At 30.3% G+C, this 19,958-nt stretch overlaps 4 protein-coding genes across 4 annotated transcripts; 1 reads left to right on the forward strand and 3 right to left on the reverse strand.

Annotated features, from left to right (window-relative positions):
- Positions 1-1,418: 1,418 nt before the first annotated feature.
- LOC105636665 (mogroside I-E synthase) lies at positions 1,419-2,973 on the reverse strand. Its single transcript, XM_012219989.3, has 2 exons — positions 2,327-2,973; positions 1,419-2,221 (listed from the first exon to the last, which is right to left on the reverse strand). The coding sequence occupies exons 1-2, from the start codon at positions 2,951-2,953 to the stop codon at positions 1,490-1,492; spliced, it is 1,359 nt and encodes a 452-aa protein (XP_012075379.3). The 5' UTR covers positions 2,954-2,973; the 3' UTR covers positions 1,419-1,489.
- Positions 2,974-5,047: 2,074 nt separating this feature from the next.
- On the reverse strand, positions 5,048-6,521 carry LOC105636666 (mogroside I-E synthase). Its single transcript, XM_012219990.3, has 2 exons — positions 5,880-6,521; positions 5,048-5,782 (listed from the first exon to the last, which is right to left on the reverse strand). The coding sequence occupies exons 1-2, from the start codon at positions 6,519-6,521 to the stop codon at positions 5,048-5,050; spliced, it is 1,377 nt and encodes a 458-aa protein (XP_012075380.1).
- A 6,521-nt stretch (positions 6,522-13,042) lies between these two features.
- On the forward strand, positions 13,043-15,658 carry LOC149496372 (UDP-glycosyltransferase 74E2-like). The gene is made up of 2 exons (XM_089722075.1): positions 13,043-13,805; positions 14,597-15,658. The coding sequence occupies exons 1-2, from the start codon at positions 13,170-13,172 to the stop codon at positions 15,347-15,349; spliced, it is 1,389 nt and encodes a 462-aa protein (XP_089578201.1). The 5' UTR covers positions 13,043-13,169; the 3' UTR covers positions 15,350-15,658.
- A 904-nt stretch (positions 15,659-16,562) lies between these two features.
- Positions 16,563-19,164, reverse strand: LOC149496373 (UDP-glycosyltransferase 74F2-like). Its single transcript, XM_089720928.1, has 2 exons — positions 18,390-19,164; positions 16,563-17,544 (listed from the first exon to the last, which is right to left on the reverse strand). Exons 1-2 carry the CDS (start codon positions 19,032-19,034, stop codon positions 16,816-16,818), a joined length of 1,374 nt encoding a protein of 457 aa, XP_089577054.1. The 5' UTR covers positions 19,035-19,164; the 3' UTR covers positions 16,563-16,815.
- Between the last annotated feature and the right edge of the window lie 794 nt (positions 19,165-19,958).

The raw sequence follows: 19,958 nt of genomic DNA on the forward strand, positions 1-19,958 counted from the left end.
TTATCACTTGTTAACTGATCTGTATTTATATTTTATAATTTGATTATATTAACTTTATATTATAAAAATAATTATTAATAAAATTATTTTTTAAAATTAATATCATATAAAAAATAATAATAATAACATTAAGCATAATCAAAATCCAATAATCATATTAATTATACTTAATATTTTCTCTTTGATTAATCTTTATATATTTTTTATTTAATAGAAAAATTTATTCAGAAAGATTTATTTAATAAATACGGTAGAATAATAGAGAAAAAACTTTATTGAAAAATATATTTAATTAATTGATCCGTTTTATATTTAGAAAAATGCATACTATTTTATTTATATAATTATTATGTTAACAAGTAATTGTGGTTAAAAAAATAAAAAATGAAAAAGATGAAGTGACTTTCATGGATATAATTTGAAATTCATAAAAACAAAAAGAGAAACCTATAATTTAAAGAAAAATGAGACAGGATAGAATGAAATTTAGGTTGGTGTACGTTGATCTTAATTAAATAACCAGTCCAATTTCATAATTACTTTTAAAATGAAATTCATGACGAAACTATTAAATTGATATTCGAATATTTTCGGAATGAAAAATCCTGGACAATTTTAAGGAATAGGTCGGGATTCCCGCTGTTCCGTGCACATACCTGTTGGGAAAAACTATGTCATGTCGCTTTGCCTTTGTTCTAATTTGTAGTATTATAATTAAATAATTATTTTTTGGGGGTGGATAGTATGTAATACTTCTATTTAGAAAACTAATTGTCAACTGTATAAATTCACCTATTGTACGTAAATTTTTTTAATACTCTCAACTTTTACTTTTTTTTTATTGAATACTTTAACTCATAAATTTACACTTATTAAAAACTTTAAACTGTAAATTAAACTAAACATTTCAATTTACAAAATTAACTTAAACTATAAAAATATCCCAACTATGCAAGTCATTGCAAAATCGCCTAAAACTACATTTGTATCCCAAACACACTATCTGAAAACTTAAACATATTGACACCCCAATTTAAAAATCAGACATTAAAAAAGACTGAAACAATATTTAATATGGAATCCACTACTTTACCTTGGGTTAACATAAACCGAAGGAAGTCAAAATAACCTTCTTTAACCCAAATAGATTAACTTTTTTCTCCTTTCTTTGTCTGAAATCGGGACTTTGCCCTGAATTTCCATTTTCCAAATTTCTTCTGTTGGTATTAAACTAACAGAGTTTGTTATTATGAATAAATTTCCAGAGTTGGTATTAAATTTCCAGTCCGCAAAAAATATATGGTATGAAAAAAAAAAATTTAAGGAACAATATGAAGAGTTTATTGAGTTAAGATGTGAGAAAACACAATACATTTTATATTATGAAGTGAAATAGATTTTTACATTTGGTTGATATATAAAGAAAATAAATTCTTATTTATAGGAACATGTAATGATTTCATATATAAACAAACATATTTAGGGACTTTCACATTTTGGTAATATGTGAAGTAGCCATTAATTTTGCCACAAATTCCTCAATATTCTTATCAGAACTTCCATCTTCTTCCATTGCTTCTTTAGCAAGTTTCTTCCATTTCTCACAATTTTTTCTGATCTCTCCTTCCATAACCTCCTTTAAACACATCTCTATTTCTTCTTTCGTGACGATTCCTTCTTCATCTACCTTAACTCTAATCCCTGTCCTCCACACATCAGCAACAAATTTTGCATTAGTAGTTTGATCACACCATTGAGGCATTGCCACCATTGGCACTCCCAAGCTCAATGCCTCCATTGTTGAGTTCCACCCACAGTGAGTCATGAAGCAGCCTATAGACTTGTGAGCTAGAACTTCTAGTTGATTACACCAAGTTACAATCATGCCCTTCTCCATTGTCTCCTCAACAAAATTGCTTGGAAGCTTTTCTTCTTCTGATTCCCTTACTACCCATAAGAAATAATGGTTGCTTCTCTTCAAGCCAAATGCTATTTCTTCCATTTGCTTTTCACCCATTATACATAGGCTTCCAAATGACACATAAATTACTGAGAAAGTTTCCCTTGAGTCTAGCCACTTCATGCAACTTTCTATATTAGGCTTGTAGAGGTTCAGACCATATTCTTTGTTTTCTTGTATTCTCTTGTCTAAGAACATTGATGGAATACTTGGTCCTATTGGTTTTATTGGGAATTGCCTTGCTGTCATCCTGTTTATCACCTATTGAAAATTGATTAACTTTTTTAGCAATAAGTAATTAAGAAAATACATCAAAAATACTATTAAAAGCATTTTTACAAATTAAGTTGGATGATTACAACATACCTCATCTTCCAATCCATTGAAAGTGTTGAAAAATACCCAATCAGCATCCCCAAGATTCAAAAACTGATTAGTCAAAAGGTTTAAAGAAGTAGGGTAATTCTCCAAATCAAAAAAGAAACTTGGCAAGTCATAAAGATCAAGCAATGGCATTCCTTCTATCGACACAGGAACCTTCTCAACAGGAGTTCTGAGCTTCCCTTCATTAGCTTTATAATATATATTACTGACAGCACAAGACTGCGTAAAGAGACAAGCACCAAAGAGCCCAAGCTCTCTTGCCATGTCTAAAGCCCAAGGCATTATAGAGTCGTATATGAGACAACTTACAGGGAAACCAGACTCGCTAATTTTAGCGACGATTTCTGGCAATTTTACTGATACTATGGACTTCAAGTTCTGGAAATAGTCATCTTCTTCATTAGCATCACTAGAAATGAACTCTATATTAACAGAGCCATTTTTGGTTTTTGTTATTTGGTTGTCAATGAAGGTAAGTAGTGTGACTTTGAGCCCTTTAGAGGCTAAACGCTTGGAGAATTGAAGCATTGGGTTTATATGGCCTTGGAATGGCAAAGGAAGTGCTAAGACATGAGTTTCAGTAAAGGGTCTGTACTGTTCAGTCTTCATTTCTCTGTCTTTAGATTGTACATAGATATGCAATGGAGGCATTTATATATGGTCTGTGTTTAAGAAGACAATGGAGGAACCACTTGCAGTCTAATAATGATATAAAGATGAAGATGATGCCAAGAAAGTTGATTTTAGGCAAATAATTCACCCTCCTACTTTTTTTTTTGAAAAACCTTACAGCATATTAAATAAAAGTAAAATAATAAAACTTAAATATTATTTACTCTCGAAAAAAGGAATAATGGATGAAAAATGAAAGTAGGACAAAAAATTATATATGCGTCGGAGGGAGTAATTGGTACACTTTATATATCATGAATTATATATGGCGGCCTTCGACAAGTACATTCAAGTTCCCTCCAATCTTACACTCCTACTAGAAGGAACAAAAAAAAATTATTTACAAGAGTTAAATGAGAAACGACAATTTAAGTTGGGTAATAATAGACACCAACATATATACATTCGGCTGAAAAGATAATTTTGTATGTAAGACCAAACAAATTGTCACAGATGGCCATAGATTATTGAAATGTCGTTTGTGTTTGCACCCAATGTTATGTCGTCTAGTATGTATCTTAATCTTAACTGTGTTGCTCAATTATTTGATATCTATGTCTTGTAGGTTTGTTCATTTTACCAACATGTAGTGTTGGCAGAAAACCATGTCTTGTTGTCTTGCCTTTGTTCTAACTCATATTACAATTAATGTTTTTTTTTTTTTTTTTTTTTTTTTTTGGTATCATATGTCATATTTCCATAATTAAATATTAACCAATTTACATATTGATTGTTTTTCAAGAGTAAACGGATCCTTAAATCTCTTTAAACTTCTGTTATGAATGAGACAATCACTTTAATTTCCCAAGCAGCAGTCGAACTTGGTTTGGAATATTTCAATTAAAATTGAAATTTCAAATCGAAATTGAATTCAAAATGGAATTTCGGACAAATAAAATAAAATGAAATGTATTTTTTAAAATATTGACCAATGGAATATGCAATGAAAATGTAAAATGAAAAAAGAAATCATATCTTTATCCATATAATAAACTTTTATTTTATTACTTACTTTTTATTAGTATATTTTAATTTTAATAAAATTATTAAATTATATATTTCAAAACTATTTTTGAAATTCCATAGTTAGAAGAAAACTGAACTATAAAACTATATAATTTAATGGAACATGTTAAAATCCTATTTCCTTAGGTGATAAAGCAATAAGGAGATAATTTTGAGCTATTTGAAAGGGTTCCATTATGCTTTTAATTGTAATATCATATTTTTATTAGACATACAATATATTATTTTATTGATTTAGTATATTTTTTTTTTATAAAGTTGGTAACTAAATATATTGAAGTGTCTTAATTAATATGAATGATTGAAATCACAATCCAACAAAAATATCAAGTGTCTTAATTATTATTTTATCCATTTTTCTACCATCTTTATTTAGTCTCACCTTTAGCGTATCTTATTTTTGTTTGATTATCATTTCATTTATAGTGGTAACATGATATTATTATTGCACTATATCGGTTACTTTAAATTAATTTAAAAGGGGGTTTGGTTACGTATTTAAGTAGATCAAACATACTTTTACGTAGAAAGTCATATGTAGATATATTGAACAGGCTGAGTCGAATTTTGGTAAGTAAGTGTATATATGATTTTACAATAGAGCTAATTTCGAATTCTCTCATGAGTACTCAAAAAAAAAAAAAAAAAAAAAACCTTTTCAATCCATTCACAATAATATATGAATCTAATTCTTTTCAAATTCATTGCATATTTAATAAAAATAATTTTTCAAAAAAATCTTTATAGATTGATTTGGTAGACAAGTTTTATCATTAGTTATTATCATTTGGGATTCATTTATTTAGATCAGGTCCATAGTCGTACTCGTGAATCAAACTAATAAAAATAAAATTTTGTTGAAATAAGAGTATTTTCTTACCACAGTTTTCCTTATTAGTTAGAGTAATATTGGAGTTTCAGAACGCAGAGCTAGTTAAAACTGAAATAACAGGATAATATTAGTTGATTATTACACAAGCATTGTATTAATTTAGCTTTGACTATTTAGTTCCAATAAGATTGGAGTTGTTTTACAAACTCATCAATATTCATATCAGAACTCCCACCTTCACCAACTGCTACTCGAGCAAGATTCTTCCATTTCTCCGAATTCTTTCTAATCTCATTTGCAGGCTCTCCTTCCATGACTTGCCTTATGCACCAATCTATTTCTTCCTTGCTTACAAGTCCTTCTACGTTCACTTTTACCCTAACTCCTACTCGCCACACATCAGTAACAAATTTGGCATTGGTAAGCTGATCTCCCCACTGAGGCATTGCCACCATTGGTACTCCCAAGCTTAACGCCTCAAGCGTTGAGTTCCAACCGCAATGAGTAATGAAGCATCCTACAGACTTATGAGATAGAATTTCTAGCTGTGGACACCAACCCACAACTAGACCTCTATCAGAGGTCTCATCGACGAAGTTCTGTGGAAGCTTTTTCTCTTCAGATTCTCTAACTACCCATAAGAAATGGTAATCGCTTCTTTTCAAGCCGTTTGCTACTTCTTCCATTTGCTTTTCCCCCAAGGCAGCCAAGCTTCCAAACGCTACGTAAACTACTGAACTAGTTTCTTTTGAATCTAGCCACTCTATCAAAGTTTTGGTATTGGATTTGAACAAGCTGAGGCCATAATCATCATCATCATCATCCTCCAATCTATTATCCAAGTACCTTGATGGAATTGTTGGTCCTACTAGCTTGATTGGGTATTGGGTTGCCAGCCAGTTCATAACCTGAATTGTCATTTGAAAGAAATACGTACTATTATACTTCTATAAAGGACTAATTTGCTAATTATAAACCAAATGAATATAAAGTATTAGCAATTACCTCTTCTTCTAAGCTATTGAAACTGCTAAAAACAATCCAATCAACATCCTTCAAATTTGAAAACTGACCAGTCATTAAGCTTATGAAGCTTGGCTGGTCCTCCGAATTGTAACGAGAAGAAGGTAGGTCATGGCTCTCAAGTTGTGGCATCCCTTCTAATGAAACAAAGTCCTGCTCTATTGGAACATTTATCTTCCCTTCACGAACATGGTAATAAATGGCCGAAACAGCGCATGACTGTGTAAAAAATGAAGCTGCAGAGAGACCAAGCTGTTTGGCTATGTCTAAAGCCCAAGGTATAATTGAATCATAAACAAGACAACTTCTCATATGTTTACCGAACTTGTTTTGTTTTTCAACCATTTCTACAAGTTTTTGTTCTACCATTGAACTGAAATTTTTCCAGTATTCTTCTACCGTGGAAATTACTGCATTGTTATCGGAAATGGACTCGATAGTAATATTTGAGCTGTGTTTGGGTAATTTTGTTAAATTTTCATTTTCAAGGAAGGTGACTAGGGTTACCTTGAGTCCTTTAGAGGCTAAGCGTTTAGAGAATTGTAGCATTGGGTTAATATGGCCTTGTGCAGGGAAAGGAAGAGCTATTACATGAATTTCAACAGCTATTTGATTTCTCTCCATTTTCTGTTAACTATTTTGCTTTCTGTTCTCTCTTTCTCTCATACACATGAGTAGAGCTGTGATTATGAAGACAATAGAGGAATAATTTATGGTCTAATGGTGATAAGGAGATGATGTCAAAAATGTTAAAAAGGTAAAACATATATGTAGGGTAATAAAATAAATCATGTATGAACTTATTAAAAATTTAAAATATATATATATATAACTCTTATTTAAAAGTTTGAGCATAGCACAAACAGTAGCTAGTGTGTGTGTGTATATATATATATATATATAAAGAAGATATATTTATAAAATTCCTACAAAACTTTAGTAGTGCCTAAAATTCCGAAAGTTTGATTACGCTGCATAGGATTCGATAATTTTAAAATCAATGTTTATAATAAAAATTATTAATTTATATTAAACTTAGGTATAATAAATAATAACAGTTAATGAATTAATGAATTTTTAATTTTAATTAATGTTACGAATTATGCTCAGTTATTTATTGATAATAAAATTAACATAATTTAAAACGACCGGCATAATTTTCTTTTAATAAAATTGAATTTGATTGGATCGTAAATGTTTTAATAGCACATATGCCGGACAAATATAGTCGTTTTAAGGTTTTTGCAGAGTGATTAAGAAAGTAATTAATTTCTCTATATTATAACTAAAAGTTCATTAATTTGACTAAATTAAATTACATTTTATCTCACACTATTATTAATTAATGCATTTTAATACATATAAAGGTAAAATTCGAAAAAATTCATTAATTACTCTTTAATATTCTTGATTTATATTTATGAATAAAGAAAATATATTCCAAAAGAATTTATATTTATAGAAAAAAAGAATACTAATTGAATACCACCTTAGTTCCATTTAAATCATACACGATTCTAGAATATAAAATGTATACGGCGGCGTTTGATAACTACAGTTTAGTTTGAAGGAAACAAACAATTAAGTTTATGTAGAAGTGTTAAATGAGAAAGGACAATTCAAGTTAGGTGATAGACATGAACTCCCTGTATACATATTTAGAGAGAAAATTACCAAACAAAAGATAAAATGTCGTTTTGCGTTTACACTCGTATGATATGTCGTTTTTCATACATCTTAACCTCAATTAATGCACATGCTATCTCTGTCCTGTAGTTTTGTCCTTTTTACCAACATGTAGTGTTGGCAGAAAGCCATGTCTTGTTGTTTTGCCTTTGTTCTAATTCTTATTATAAGATCTCTGTTATTATTATTATTGTTGTTGTATCGTATGTAATATCTTCCTAAGTACTCTTTGGAAAATTAATGAAACAAAGGAAAGACAAATCAAGAAATCACATTTTTAAAACTTTTTGCACATAAGAAACATAAAAAGATATAGAGTCCGTTCGATAAAATTAGTTGTTTTAGTAGTTGTTAACTATTTGAGTACATTTTCATGAAACGTTAAAAGATACGTTACCGAACCTCTAAAAAAGTTGGTCCAAAATGCTACGTTACTAAATAATTTTTTAAGTAGCTTTTAACGATTTGACCAGTCAAAACGTTAAAAGCTATTTAAAAAGCTAACGGCAATCTGTCCACTCATTTAATATTCCAAATTTTGTTGTCTTCTTCCACATCTCAACCCAGCCCCAAAACTCACAAACTAAGATTGCCATTGATAAGCCTTTTAATTTACCGGTCGTCGACCTTTTGTATTACGTTGATGTATTTTTAAATGAGAAATTGAATAGAGATAATTAAGAAATATAAGGTATATTTCAAGGAGGACAAGTGCAAGTGTTAAGTGGAAAAAAGTTGTGGGATATTGGGTAGTTGCCGCCCCTCCCTTTCTCTTTCTCCCATTCACCATTAAAATTTTTTTCAATTTTTTTTTTTTTATTGAAACACAAACCAAGCGTGTAGATACGGGGAGGGAATTGATTTTTATCTCTTATGACAGTCTCTTCTCGTATTTTTAGTTTTATTGCAAGTTTTCATGTCTTTTTGGTTAATAAGTTATAAATCTATATCTATTTTGGCATAGATGTATGTTATTATGTTTCTACTATTATTTTGTGTTTTATCTCCATCTTGTGTGAGGTTATGATCTTTCCATTTTATGTGGAATGTTTATTTTGTTTTTTGCATTTGTTTGGTTTTATTTGAACATGTGTGCAATTTGTGGAGAATTTTTCAACTACATGATGGTAGTGCAGTTTGTTCCTCTATTGGATTTAGTGGTTCAAATTCTTTGCGTTCGTCATAAACAACTGTTTCATGGATAATTAAGCTATGTATAGAAGATTCGACGGGTTTATTAAACCAACCACTTTTGAAGATCTATTTGTTTTTTTCAAGTTCATCCTCTAATTTTGATTAAGATTTCTTTTTAAATTAGCAAACATCAATTATTTTGATTATAATAGTTTTTGTTCTATGTTTACTCTTCAGGAGAGGGATCATATCCTCTTTGTAATATTTATATTGATTTGAAATTTTTTAATAGAATTCTAATATATTATCTTTAAAAAAAAGGACGACAAGTGCAAATAAGCCCTTTAATTTTTATAATTTTTATAATTTCTACAAAATCTTGTAATTAAGTAGATAAAAAATTTATTTTAAAGGGTATATAAAAAATTTTAAAAAAAAAGTATTTAATTTAGTTTAATATATATAAAGAGACACTAAAGTAATTCAATCATCATTCTAAAATTTGTATGGAGAAACTTTTAACATAATAAAGTAAAGTGATTCAATCCTCATACTTCAATATTTTTTCACAATTAATTTTGAAAACATTCTTATATTCAATAATTTGAATTGAGAATTCAATTTCAACTAATCGTTACTCTGGTTTTTATATTGTAAATTTTCACAAAAGGAATTGGCCCCTTCACTACAACTTGGCCTCGTCCTTACTCTTATCTAAGTATGCACTAAACTTTATTTCAATCAGATGAACATTAAGTGAAAAGTAATATAATTAATACAGCTTCACTTTGGTTCAGTTTTAATTAAAAAATGGGCAATTTTATTCATTTTGGTTCATTTTTCAATCTACCTAGATTTTTTGTTCTAATTCAATTTGAAAGTTTTCTCAAAATAGATCAAATAAAACCAAATGCTCACACGTAACTATTATTTGAACGACTTCTTTATCCGTCGAATTTTTTAAAAACGTATTCCGATTTTATTCTTTCATTTTTCAAGTGTATGGTTAGAAATATTCTCCTTTCAATAAAAATCTTTAATTTCATTAGTTTGATCCATAAGTAGGACTATAGACACTTCTCAAAATTTAAATTGAGATTAGACCAACTCTAATAAGTAACTTAATCTCTAAATCTCATGTTGTTGGTATTATTTAGTCAAACATCAATAGTTGAGTGTCAAAACTTGCTACATAAATTACTACCAAAAACAAACAAAATGGTAAAACATGTAAATACTTACGAAATTGACTAGTTTTTAATAATCTTATTTATTTATTCTAAAAATCATTTTAAATATAATAATAATCACAATATTTCAAGCATATAAAACTCTCTGTCGTTTTTATGCTGTCAATTCTTGTCATTTAGCATTTCTTTTACATATGCAATTAGGTCAGCACTTTTGTTCTGTAGCATTTTTTATGTCATATAGAAAATTAACAATTTTCTTTTACTATTATCTTTAAAGAGAGAGAGAGAGAGTCTAAGCACAAGGAGTAAAGAAGAAAATTTGGTGATATTTAGCACAAATCATTATTAATCCTAAATATAGCTTTGTTTAGGGTAAAAAAGAAATTACAGTTATATGAGAAATTATAGGATACCAATCAAAAATAATAATTTACAAATTCCTATATAGTTCGATCAAACCACTCATCTTTGATTAAAAAAAACGTTTGTTTTTAGTTGAATTATATGATTAATTGCTAATTTGCACTTAATAATTAATTTAAGGATATTTGATAAAAATTTTAATTAGCAGTAATTTGATTTCTAAAGTAGGAGTGCCGTATGATTGAACTTTTTCTGTCCTATTTGTTACTATTCATTTTTTCTTTGTTGATATTAATGTTACACGAATTCTTTTTTTGTTTTGAGACAAATGAATTTGTCTACTACACAAATTCGTTTATATGATTGATAGAAACGCAGGCTATGAAGTTATGCGAGTAGAAAGCAAAAGATATCTATTCTAATTTTATCGTGGGTTGACGCTACTTTGAATTGTTCTAATTTAATTGCCACATCGAAAAAATTGAAAGATTTAAAAAAACTCTCTCCAATACTAATATTTATTTGATGTGTCAAAAATAAATAGACACGGTCAATCATATCCTCTATTTTAAGAGCATTTATTAGATGATAAACTTAATAATTTATTTCTTTTTCCTATTACATTTATTTTTTTACGCCAAATTTATTATTTTTACGTTTTTCTCCTTTTCTTCACCCTCAACATTATTCTTCGCGCTCCTCTCCTATTTTTCTCTTTTTTCTAAAATCTATGTTTTGAGCTAACAATCTGGAAACACTTTTGAGAACAGTTTTGATTGATTCAAAAATACAAAACAGAAAAGCAAATGAAGAGACTGTTATCATTTGTGAAAATCTTATTTATCTTTCTGGTGGCTCTTCATCAGTGGCCATTCATCAACCCAGCAAAAAAAAAAAAAATCAACGCATGCGACAATTGCTTCTAATTTGACTCTTCTCTCATTCTTTTTATCACTGGAAATATTTATCCATTTGGGTTTTTTTTTTTTTTTTTTTTACTGGAAAAATGCAGTTTTTATGATTTTTTTTAATCTGATTCAATTTGAATTGCTGTGTGATTCATGTGTTTCTCTTTTTTTTTTCTAGTTCTATTTATTTGATTGATTAACTTGGCTTTGTTAGAATTAATCTTCAGAATCCTTTGAGATCTTCCTTATTTGGTTTCAAGTTGAAGAAATAAAAACCACAGTGTGTAAATCTGGTGGTGGATTGTTTATTGCTTTCTACTTTTGTGGTGTTCTGTTTTTACGTTTATTATTTTTTCAAACGTTTATTTTATTTTATTTATAGATTTAATTTTTTCATTATATATAATTTTGAAAATTGTCATGCTCGTAATAAATTTAATTAATATTTTTAATATAGAGTTTCTTTCAAATGTCTATATATTCATTGGATAGCTAAAAATATATTATTTCCTCCACTATGTGAAATTCAATATTTTTAAAATTTTTTGTTTCAGTTTACTTGTCACTTCAAAAGTTGATGATGCATTAATTTTTTTTTTTTTTAATTTTACCCCTATCTCTTGATATTTTTCCACTAAATAAATATTAATTATTTAGAGAACTAATAAAAAAGTAATTTAGTTAATTATAGCATATTTTTTAAATTTTAAATAGTTTCAATTATTTTCTTAATTCTTGTATAAAAATTAGAAGTGTCAAAATTTAAAAGAATGAAAAGAGCATCAAATGATTATCATATATCAATTATTACCTTCCAACTATTAATTATCAATTAGGAGCAAGAAATATATCAGTTAAGACTGAAAAATCAAACACAATTAATCTAGTTTGGTTTTTTAGTTTAATTATTCATTTGATTTATTCGGTTCGATTTATGATTTGAGGTAATTTTAAATTTCAGTTCGATTATAGAAAACAGTCAAATTTATCCAAAAATTACATTGAATCAACATAAGCAAATTGAATCAGTTCTCTCTGGTGCTATGCATAATTCGATTTTTTAGTTCGATTTAAAAAAAAGAAGATGTAGTTTACTTATCGGTTCGGTTCGGTTCGAAACCAAATTGAATTACTGCACATCCCCATTACCAATTGCCTGGGCAGAATTATCAACAATTAGTTGAAGTTCACTACCAAATCAAGACCCATAATGAAATGAATTACTTAAAAATTTTAATACACAAAACATGTGCACAAAATAGTAAACACATTTAAAACCAATTTAGGACTTATTTGGTTCAGCAGTTCATACCAGTTGATAATGGTTGTTGATAGCTAGTAGTTGATGGTTGTGCAGTTGATTGAAACTTCTGCTAGCTATCAGCTAATAATTTAAAAACTTATCAAATACTTACAATTTAACTGTTCGATACGAAATACTTATCAGCTGAACCAGAAACACTCCTGATATATAATATTTTGTGATTAGGGGTGTGTAAACGGGCATTGGTAACCAAACCAAACTGAAATAATTTTAAAAATCAAACCAAACTAGCCAGTTCAATTTCGATAGGCATTGGTTCGGTCAAACAGTTTAATTTTATTCAAAAAATAAATATTTTGGAATAACCAATCCAAAGATCGAAAATTGAAATTATAGAAATTTTTAACCAAAACCGAACCCAAAATCCGAATAACCAAATCAAAAATCGAAAATAATTTGGTTCAATTCGGTTTTGGGTTTTTTCCAAAGTTTGCTCACCCCTATTTGTGATAGGTTGGCCAAAACCTTTTTGGCCATATATATGAATAGTAACGCTTTTTATAAAATATGGAAATGACAGGTAAATGTGTGCCAAGCATCCCTGGTGTTCATTGGCTCCTCATACTATTTGTCTATAAATCATCTCTGTACCTTCAGTTACTGCACACGTCTCCTTGCTTCTGATCCTGAATTGGCGATAGAGAAACCACTCATCTTCCAAAAAATGGAGAAGAAGAAAAGCACCCATATACTTGTATTCCCTTTTCCAATACAAGGCCACATAAACCCAATGCTTCAATTCTCAAAACGCTTAGCATCAAAAAACCTGAAAGTCACCTTCATAACTAGCAGCAGCTCCTCCGTTACTGAGAACAGTTCAACTTGCATCGATACAGAAACCATATATGATGGATTCAACAAAGGAGAAAAATCAACGGACCCAGCAGAATTTATCGCCCGATACGAATCTTCAGTTCCGAAAAGCTTAGCAGAATTGATAGAAAAATACAGTAGCAGTGAATACCCTGTTAAGTGTATAGTATATGACTCTATCCTACCCTGGGTTTTAGATGTGGCTAGAAAGTTTGGAGCATTTGGAGCTTCCTTTTTTACTCAAAACGTCGCCGTTTGTGCTTTGTATTATCTTGCATTCGATGGGTCGTTGAAAGTTCCTGTTGAGAAGGATAAGATGTCGTTTCTACTGCCTTCTTTGCCGGAATTGGAGTTCAATGATCTGCCGCCGTTCGTTAATGGTCCAGGAGCTTATCGGGCTATATACGACATGGTTTTCAGTCAGTTTTCTAATATTGACGACGTGGATTGGCTCTTCTGGAACACATTTTATGAGCTTGAAGATGAGGTACGCATATGCTTTATATTTCAAAATCAGAATACTTAGTTTTAAATAATATAGTGACTGTCGTCTGTATTTAGAATTGTTCAAAGTAAATTATTATCTAGTAATAGGACATCATCAATTTCTGAACTCTATCGTAAATTATTGTCCGAACACGACATTTCATTGTCACTTCTCACGTACGTGCTATAATTCATACACTATAAATTTTATGTGTGGATCTCTAGGAGAAAATCAATGTCAAATCTCAAACCCTTGATTAATGAACAAAAGAATAATGTTTAGGGGAGTGTTCAGCGCTTTAATCAGAATAATACTATCTGTTTGTTCGATAACGGACCTGAAGATATTCTTACATAAAATGCACTTTTAAAATTTTTTTATCAATTTAAGTTTATATGGTAAATAAATATTTTCAACTTGAGTGGGGCTAATTGAACTCACTACAATAGCTAGCTGTAACACAACCTGATTTGGATATTGAGAATCTGTTTTGTTTTATGAAACGTTGCTCTCCTCACGTGTAAAATGGCTGCCCCTGTAAGTTTCCTAGTGTATGTATGACTCAGCTGCGCCATGGGGTCGAGAGTTAACCAAAGAGTTGGGTTCTTTTGAGCTTCATTTTTTATATATTGTTATTATGTTTGAGTATATATTGGAGCAGAAAATTGCAGATTCTGATATTAAAACCATGTATTCTTGAAGACGAATACTAAGCTTGACACGTACTGGGTACCGGGTGGTATATATGCTATTCAATTGATGTGTTCTGTTTGTTGGTGATTTCTTATCAGATAGTGAATTGGATGGCAAGAAAGTGGCCGACAAAGCCAATTGGACCAACAATTCCTTCCATGTTCTTGGACAAGCAATTGGAAGATGACAAAGATTATGGCCTCAGCCTCTTCAAACCCAATTCAGATGCTTGCATGAATTGGCTAAACGCAAAGGAACCCAACTCAGTTGTTTACATATCATTTGGTAGCCTGGCTGCCCTTAATGAAGACCAAATGACAGAACTGGCTTGTGGTTTGAAAAGCAGCAAGAAAGGCTTCTTATGGGTAGTAAGAGAATCAGAAGACAAAAAACTTCCAGACAATTTCATAGAGGAGACAAAAGACATGGGTTTAGTTGTAAAATGGAGTCCTCAATTAGATGTTTTGGCTCATAAATCAGTAGGCTGCTTTATAACTCACTGCGGTTGGAATTCAACGCTGGAGGCATTGAGCTTAGGAGTGCCAATGGTGGCAATGCCACAGTGGACGGATCAACCAACTAATGCTAAATTTATTGCTGATGTTTGGAAAGTAGGAGTTAGAGTAAAAGTAGATGATGAAAAAGGAATTGTTGTTAAGGAAGAGATAGAAAGATGTATAGGGGAAGTGATGGAAGGAGAAACTGGGAATCGAATCAGAAAGAACTCCGAGAAATGGAAGAAACTAGCTTGTGAGGCAGTAGATGAAGGCGGAAGCTCTGACAAGAATATTGAAGAATTTGTATCAAAACTTGTGTGCAACTCTAATGGTTCGAATCTCTCTTGCCCTTAATACCATTGTAAACTTCAAAAAAAAAAAAAAAAAAAAAAGAAACTCCCATGTTTCTAAGCAGTATTAAGGGTATGGTACTTTTCTTACATTTATGTAAGAATTAATATGCAAGTGCAGAAAGGGATTACGCGATTTCTTGTTTTATTTTCAAGAAATTCTGAACCTGTAATGCTGCAAAACCGGAATGTATTAGTGGAAAACAGGTGGGCTAAGTGTTGAACAAGTTAAGATTATCATTCTCTACCCGATTGTCTTTTGTAATTAACTAGTAAGTTAACCAATAATATTGGCGGCTTCTTCTGCAAATAATTTCTCATATTAACTTTTTTTTTTTTTTTCCTTTTTCTCTTTCTTTTAGTTCCTTAAGCAAGATTTGATATGAATTTTCACCGGTTCGATTCCAATTTGAAATTCAACTGTAATCATATCTATAGCACATATTTGTCAAAAATAGATTATTTTAATTGACTGATAACAAATTTCTACTTGTAATTTAACCAACGGTTTATTACTGAAAGATTAACGTACAACAGTAAAAGATAATTTATATATTAATGTAAAATAGTATCTAATCTGAATTATTTGGCATCTTGGACATCAGAAAATGTAAGTGTCATGTAGGTTTATTTATTTTGGTTGATTTTGGTAAATTGCGGGGTTCGTCCTTTGTTATTCATTTGCTAACGATATCAATTGATGAAAATGAATTTTGGAGGGTCAGGACCAAGACTTCCATGCTTCCTACACTGAGATGGTGTGATGTGACACATTATACTAACATTTAATATTTCAAATTGTAAATTTCAAATCAAATTCAAGAATATAAACACAAAATTAAAAATTTCAAAATATTGGATGGAAGAAAGTTTGTGGAGCTTGAAAAGTTGAGCAGATTTTTTGCCCTAGGAGTAGGAGATAATATTGTCATTGATTTTCAATGTAAACGAATGGTTTGCAATCTATGCATATTGCATTGTCATTTTAAATTATGGTGAAAGAAAATCCAAAAGCACTTGTCAAGTGATGGGTAAAGTGTTTATCAATTAGGTTTGTTTTGCTTTATGCAATTAAAGAAATAAGTATCAATAACAAAATAATTCCTTTTTTAAAACTTAGTTTAAATATAAATTAAAAAATTAGTTATCAATCAAGTGTGGATTGTTTAATATTTATACATTCTATAAATAACGTAGAGAGTACAGCGCCGTAAAAGTTATTACTGATATGCAACATGTATTCTTATTTATTATTATAAAAAAAAGATAATATTGAATTCATATAATTATATGAATTGGGGGCGTAAACGAATTGAGCCGGCTCGCAATTACTTGGCTTAAAAAAAGTTCAGCTCGAATCTGCTCGTTAAGTTTTGAGCTGAGTTAAATTCTTTCGAGTTGAGCTTTTAACTTGACAAGTTCGAGCTCAGTTCAACTCGTTTACACTTCTAATATGAAAATCCACTTTCCTCAAAACTTAGAGCTGATTAATTTAGAAACAAATTCATCAATGTTTTTATCAGAAGTTCCACCTTCAGTCACAGCCTCAATAGCTAACTCTCTCCATTTTTGAGCATTCTTTCTCATCTCTTTTCCCGTCTCACTCTCCATTACTTGTCTTACACAACCCTCAATTTCTTCCCTTGTCACAATCCCATCCTCATTAACCTTAACTCTAATTCCCGCTTTCCAAACATCCTCCACCAATTTGGCATTTGTTGGTTGGTCTGTCCACTGAGGCATCCTTACAATTGGCACACCTAAGCTCAAAGCTTCGATAGTTGAATTCCAACCACAATGGCTTAAAAAGCACCCAATAGCTTCATTTTGCAAGAGTTTCACTTGAGGACTCCAGTTTACAATTATGCCCTTATCACCTAAATCTTCCAAAAAGGATTTTGGTAATTTACTCGCCTCAGTAGCCCTAACTACCCATAAGAAATAAAATTTGCTTCTCTTTAAACCCCATGCAAGTTCTTCCATTTGCTTGTCACTTAAATTGGACAAACTACCAAATGCAACATAGACAACTGACCTCGCTGGCTTATTACTGATCCAGTTGAGGGAAAATGAAGCTTCTAATGCAAAGAGGTCAAGACCATAGTCATCATCATTTTCAATCCTCTTGTCCAAATATTTTGATGGAATTGTGGGCCCAATTGTTAACACTGGACAAACTTTTGACATTTCGTCCACCACCTATATAGTTCATTCAAGTTAAATGCAATAATCAGTAAGAAAAAAAATACAATTTAATGCCATGAATTTCATTGCTCACTCATTTATAAATACGTGTATATGAATTTAAAAATTAAAAATCAGTTGGAATTTGGGAGGATGCATTAGAAAACTAAATCACCCCATTTTATACAGGATTAGACTTGCATAAACCAAGTCTATGACTATCTATGGATCAAACTAATAAAAATTAAAAAAAAATTTAAAAATTATTTATATTTTATTTTTTTTTAGTGTATGATCAGAAATATTATCATTTCAATAAAAAAAAATATCAATTTTTATTGATTTGATCTATTAGTGAGCCCGTGAACTAAATCTGACAAAGGATTTGTTCGACAAAAATTAGTTATTTAGGTAGTTATTAGTTATTTTAGTAGCTTTTAACTGTTGAATCTCTTTTCATGAAAAATTAAATATCTTTTCATGAAAAATTAAAGTTAAATGTTACATTAGCTAATTTTTAAAAAAAGACAATATTAATATTTAAAAGCCGGTTCAAAGATTATGTTATCAAATACTGTAAAAAATAGCGTTTGACGTTTTGATTGGTCAAAAAGCTAAAAGCTATTAAAAAAATTGCAGAGTATAAGTCAATCCCGTTGAATATAATGATGATTTATTCTAACAATAAATAATTAATTAAGAACTTCAATATAATAAATTCATCTGAAATAGCAGCCGAAGATAATCATAATTGACAAATTTTCTCTTTGACATTATCTATATTGCAAAACCTTCAAAATGAAAAAGAAATTAAAAATAAATAATCATAAATTAAATAATAAAAAATAGAAAAAACTTACTTCTTTCTCTAGTTTGTAGAATGTGTTGATAAGAACATAATCAGCTTTCTCAATATTAGACCACTGATTGAATAACATCGCTGTATAAGCCGGATAAGCTTCAGGCCCACTAACAGCAGACGGCATATCTCCAATCTCAAGCAACGGCAAGCTGGGAATCGAAACCGGCGTAGAAGAAACCGGCACCGACAACGACTTACACTGGATATTATAGTAAATAAAATCAACCGCTGCCGGTTGAGTAAAAAAAGCAGCAGCAAATAAACGAAAATCCTTGGCTACATCCAAAGCCCATGGCAAGAAAGGCTCATAAATTACACAATCAAAAGGATCCGAGGAAGTTTTATGTTTCTCTATGAGCTCAGATAAGGTTCTAGAGCCTTCGGTTTTTAGACGAGTAAGGTAATAGTCTACACCGCTAGATTTTTCATAACCACCGTCGTCAAAACCGTCGGAGATGGCTGCGAGATGAACGGAATCAATGGAGGAGGGCAAATTCATAGATTTGGAGATGAAAATGGAAGTAACTAAGGTGGCTTTGATTCCTCTGGAGATTAAGCGTCTAGAGAAATGGAGCATAGGGTTGATGTGACCTTGGCCTGGGTATGGAAGTAATAAGACGTGAGCTCTGTATGAATTCTCCATGATTTCTCTGTATTTTTTGATTAATAGTTGCTCGACTGTGATAATTATTTAAAAGTTGAGAGCTTTAGGACAAGTAAGTGTGGAAGACTGGAAGTTGCGTTGTAAGGAAAAAGAGAAGTGGAGATTCCATTTGTGAAAAGTCAAATATTATGAGCCGTGTACGGACCCAAATGTCTATTCTCCAATTCCAAAGGAGTTGGTAATCTTTTTGGTATCTTCAACTCGGTTCCGAGGACAGTCGTTGTGCCACGTCTGGATAAGATTTGAATTCAGAAGCAAATTGTACACATTGCAATTTTATAAAAAATTATTTCATTTATAAGAAATTTTATTTTATTTTTGTTAAACGCCACTGTCCACTCTATTACTTAGGCACTGTAAATATCATACATCATCTTTCAATAATATTAACTATTTTAATAGATATTAATTATTATAGCACACGTTAAGTATTTTATGAGCTATTAACTATTTGATTTTTAAGTGTTAACTCTTTATATATGTCATTACCCGAAACCATGAGCTGGACCGACACTAAAACTCAAGTAAGCATAGAGCCCTGAATTTAACCATATTAATATGAATTTCAAAAACAGTCAGCCTATATTGTCATTCATAACAAGTCTCTTAATTATATTATACTTTGGCTCAAATCTAACATCTCAAACATTTCATAGCTCGGGCCCAATTATAATCCAAAATATCCATAACATGGGCTAACCAGTTCATGCATACATATAAATAAATAATTAAAACATCCACATAAGTTTATCGGTTATAATCTTACAACTGCGGAGTTCACTAACAGATAGATAAGTTCTTATATATATAGCTACATAATTTAAATAACAGCTGACATTAGAGGTTACTTTTCTAGCTCTGCGATGAAGGAAACAACGCTTTAGCCACGACAATTAAGAATAT

This window comes from Jatropha curcas, chromosome 5 (assembly GCF_041381405.1).
Source record: "Jatropha curcas cultivar XTBG-Jc1 chromosome 5, XTBG_Jcur_1.0, whole genome shotgun sequence".
Lineage (NCBI taxonomy): Eukaryota > Viridiplantae > Streptophyta > Magnoliopsida > Malpighiales > Euphorbiaceae > Jatropha > Jatropha curcas.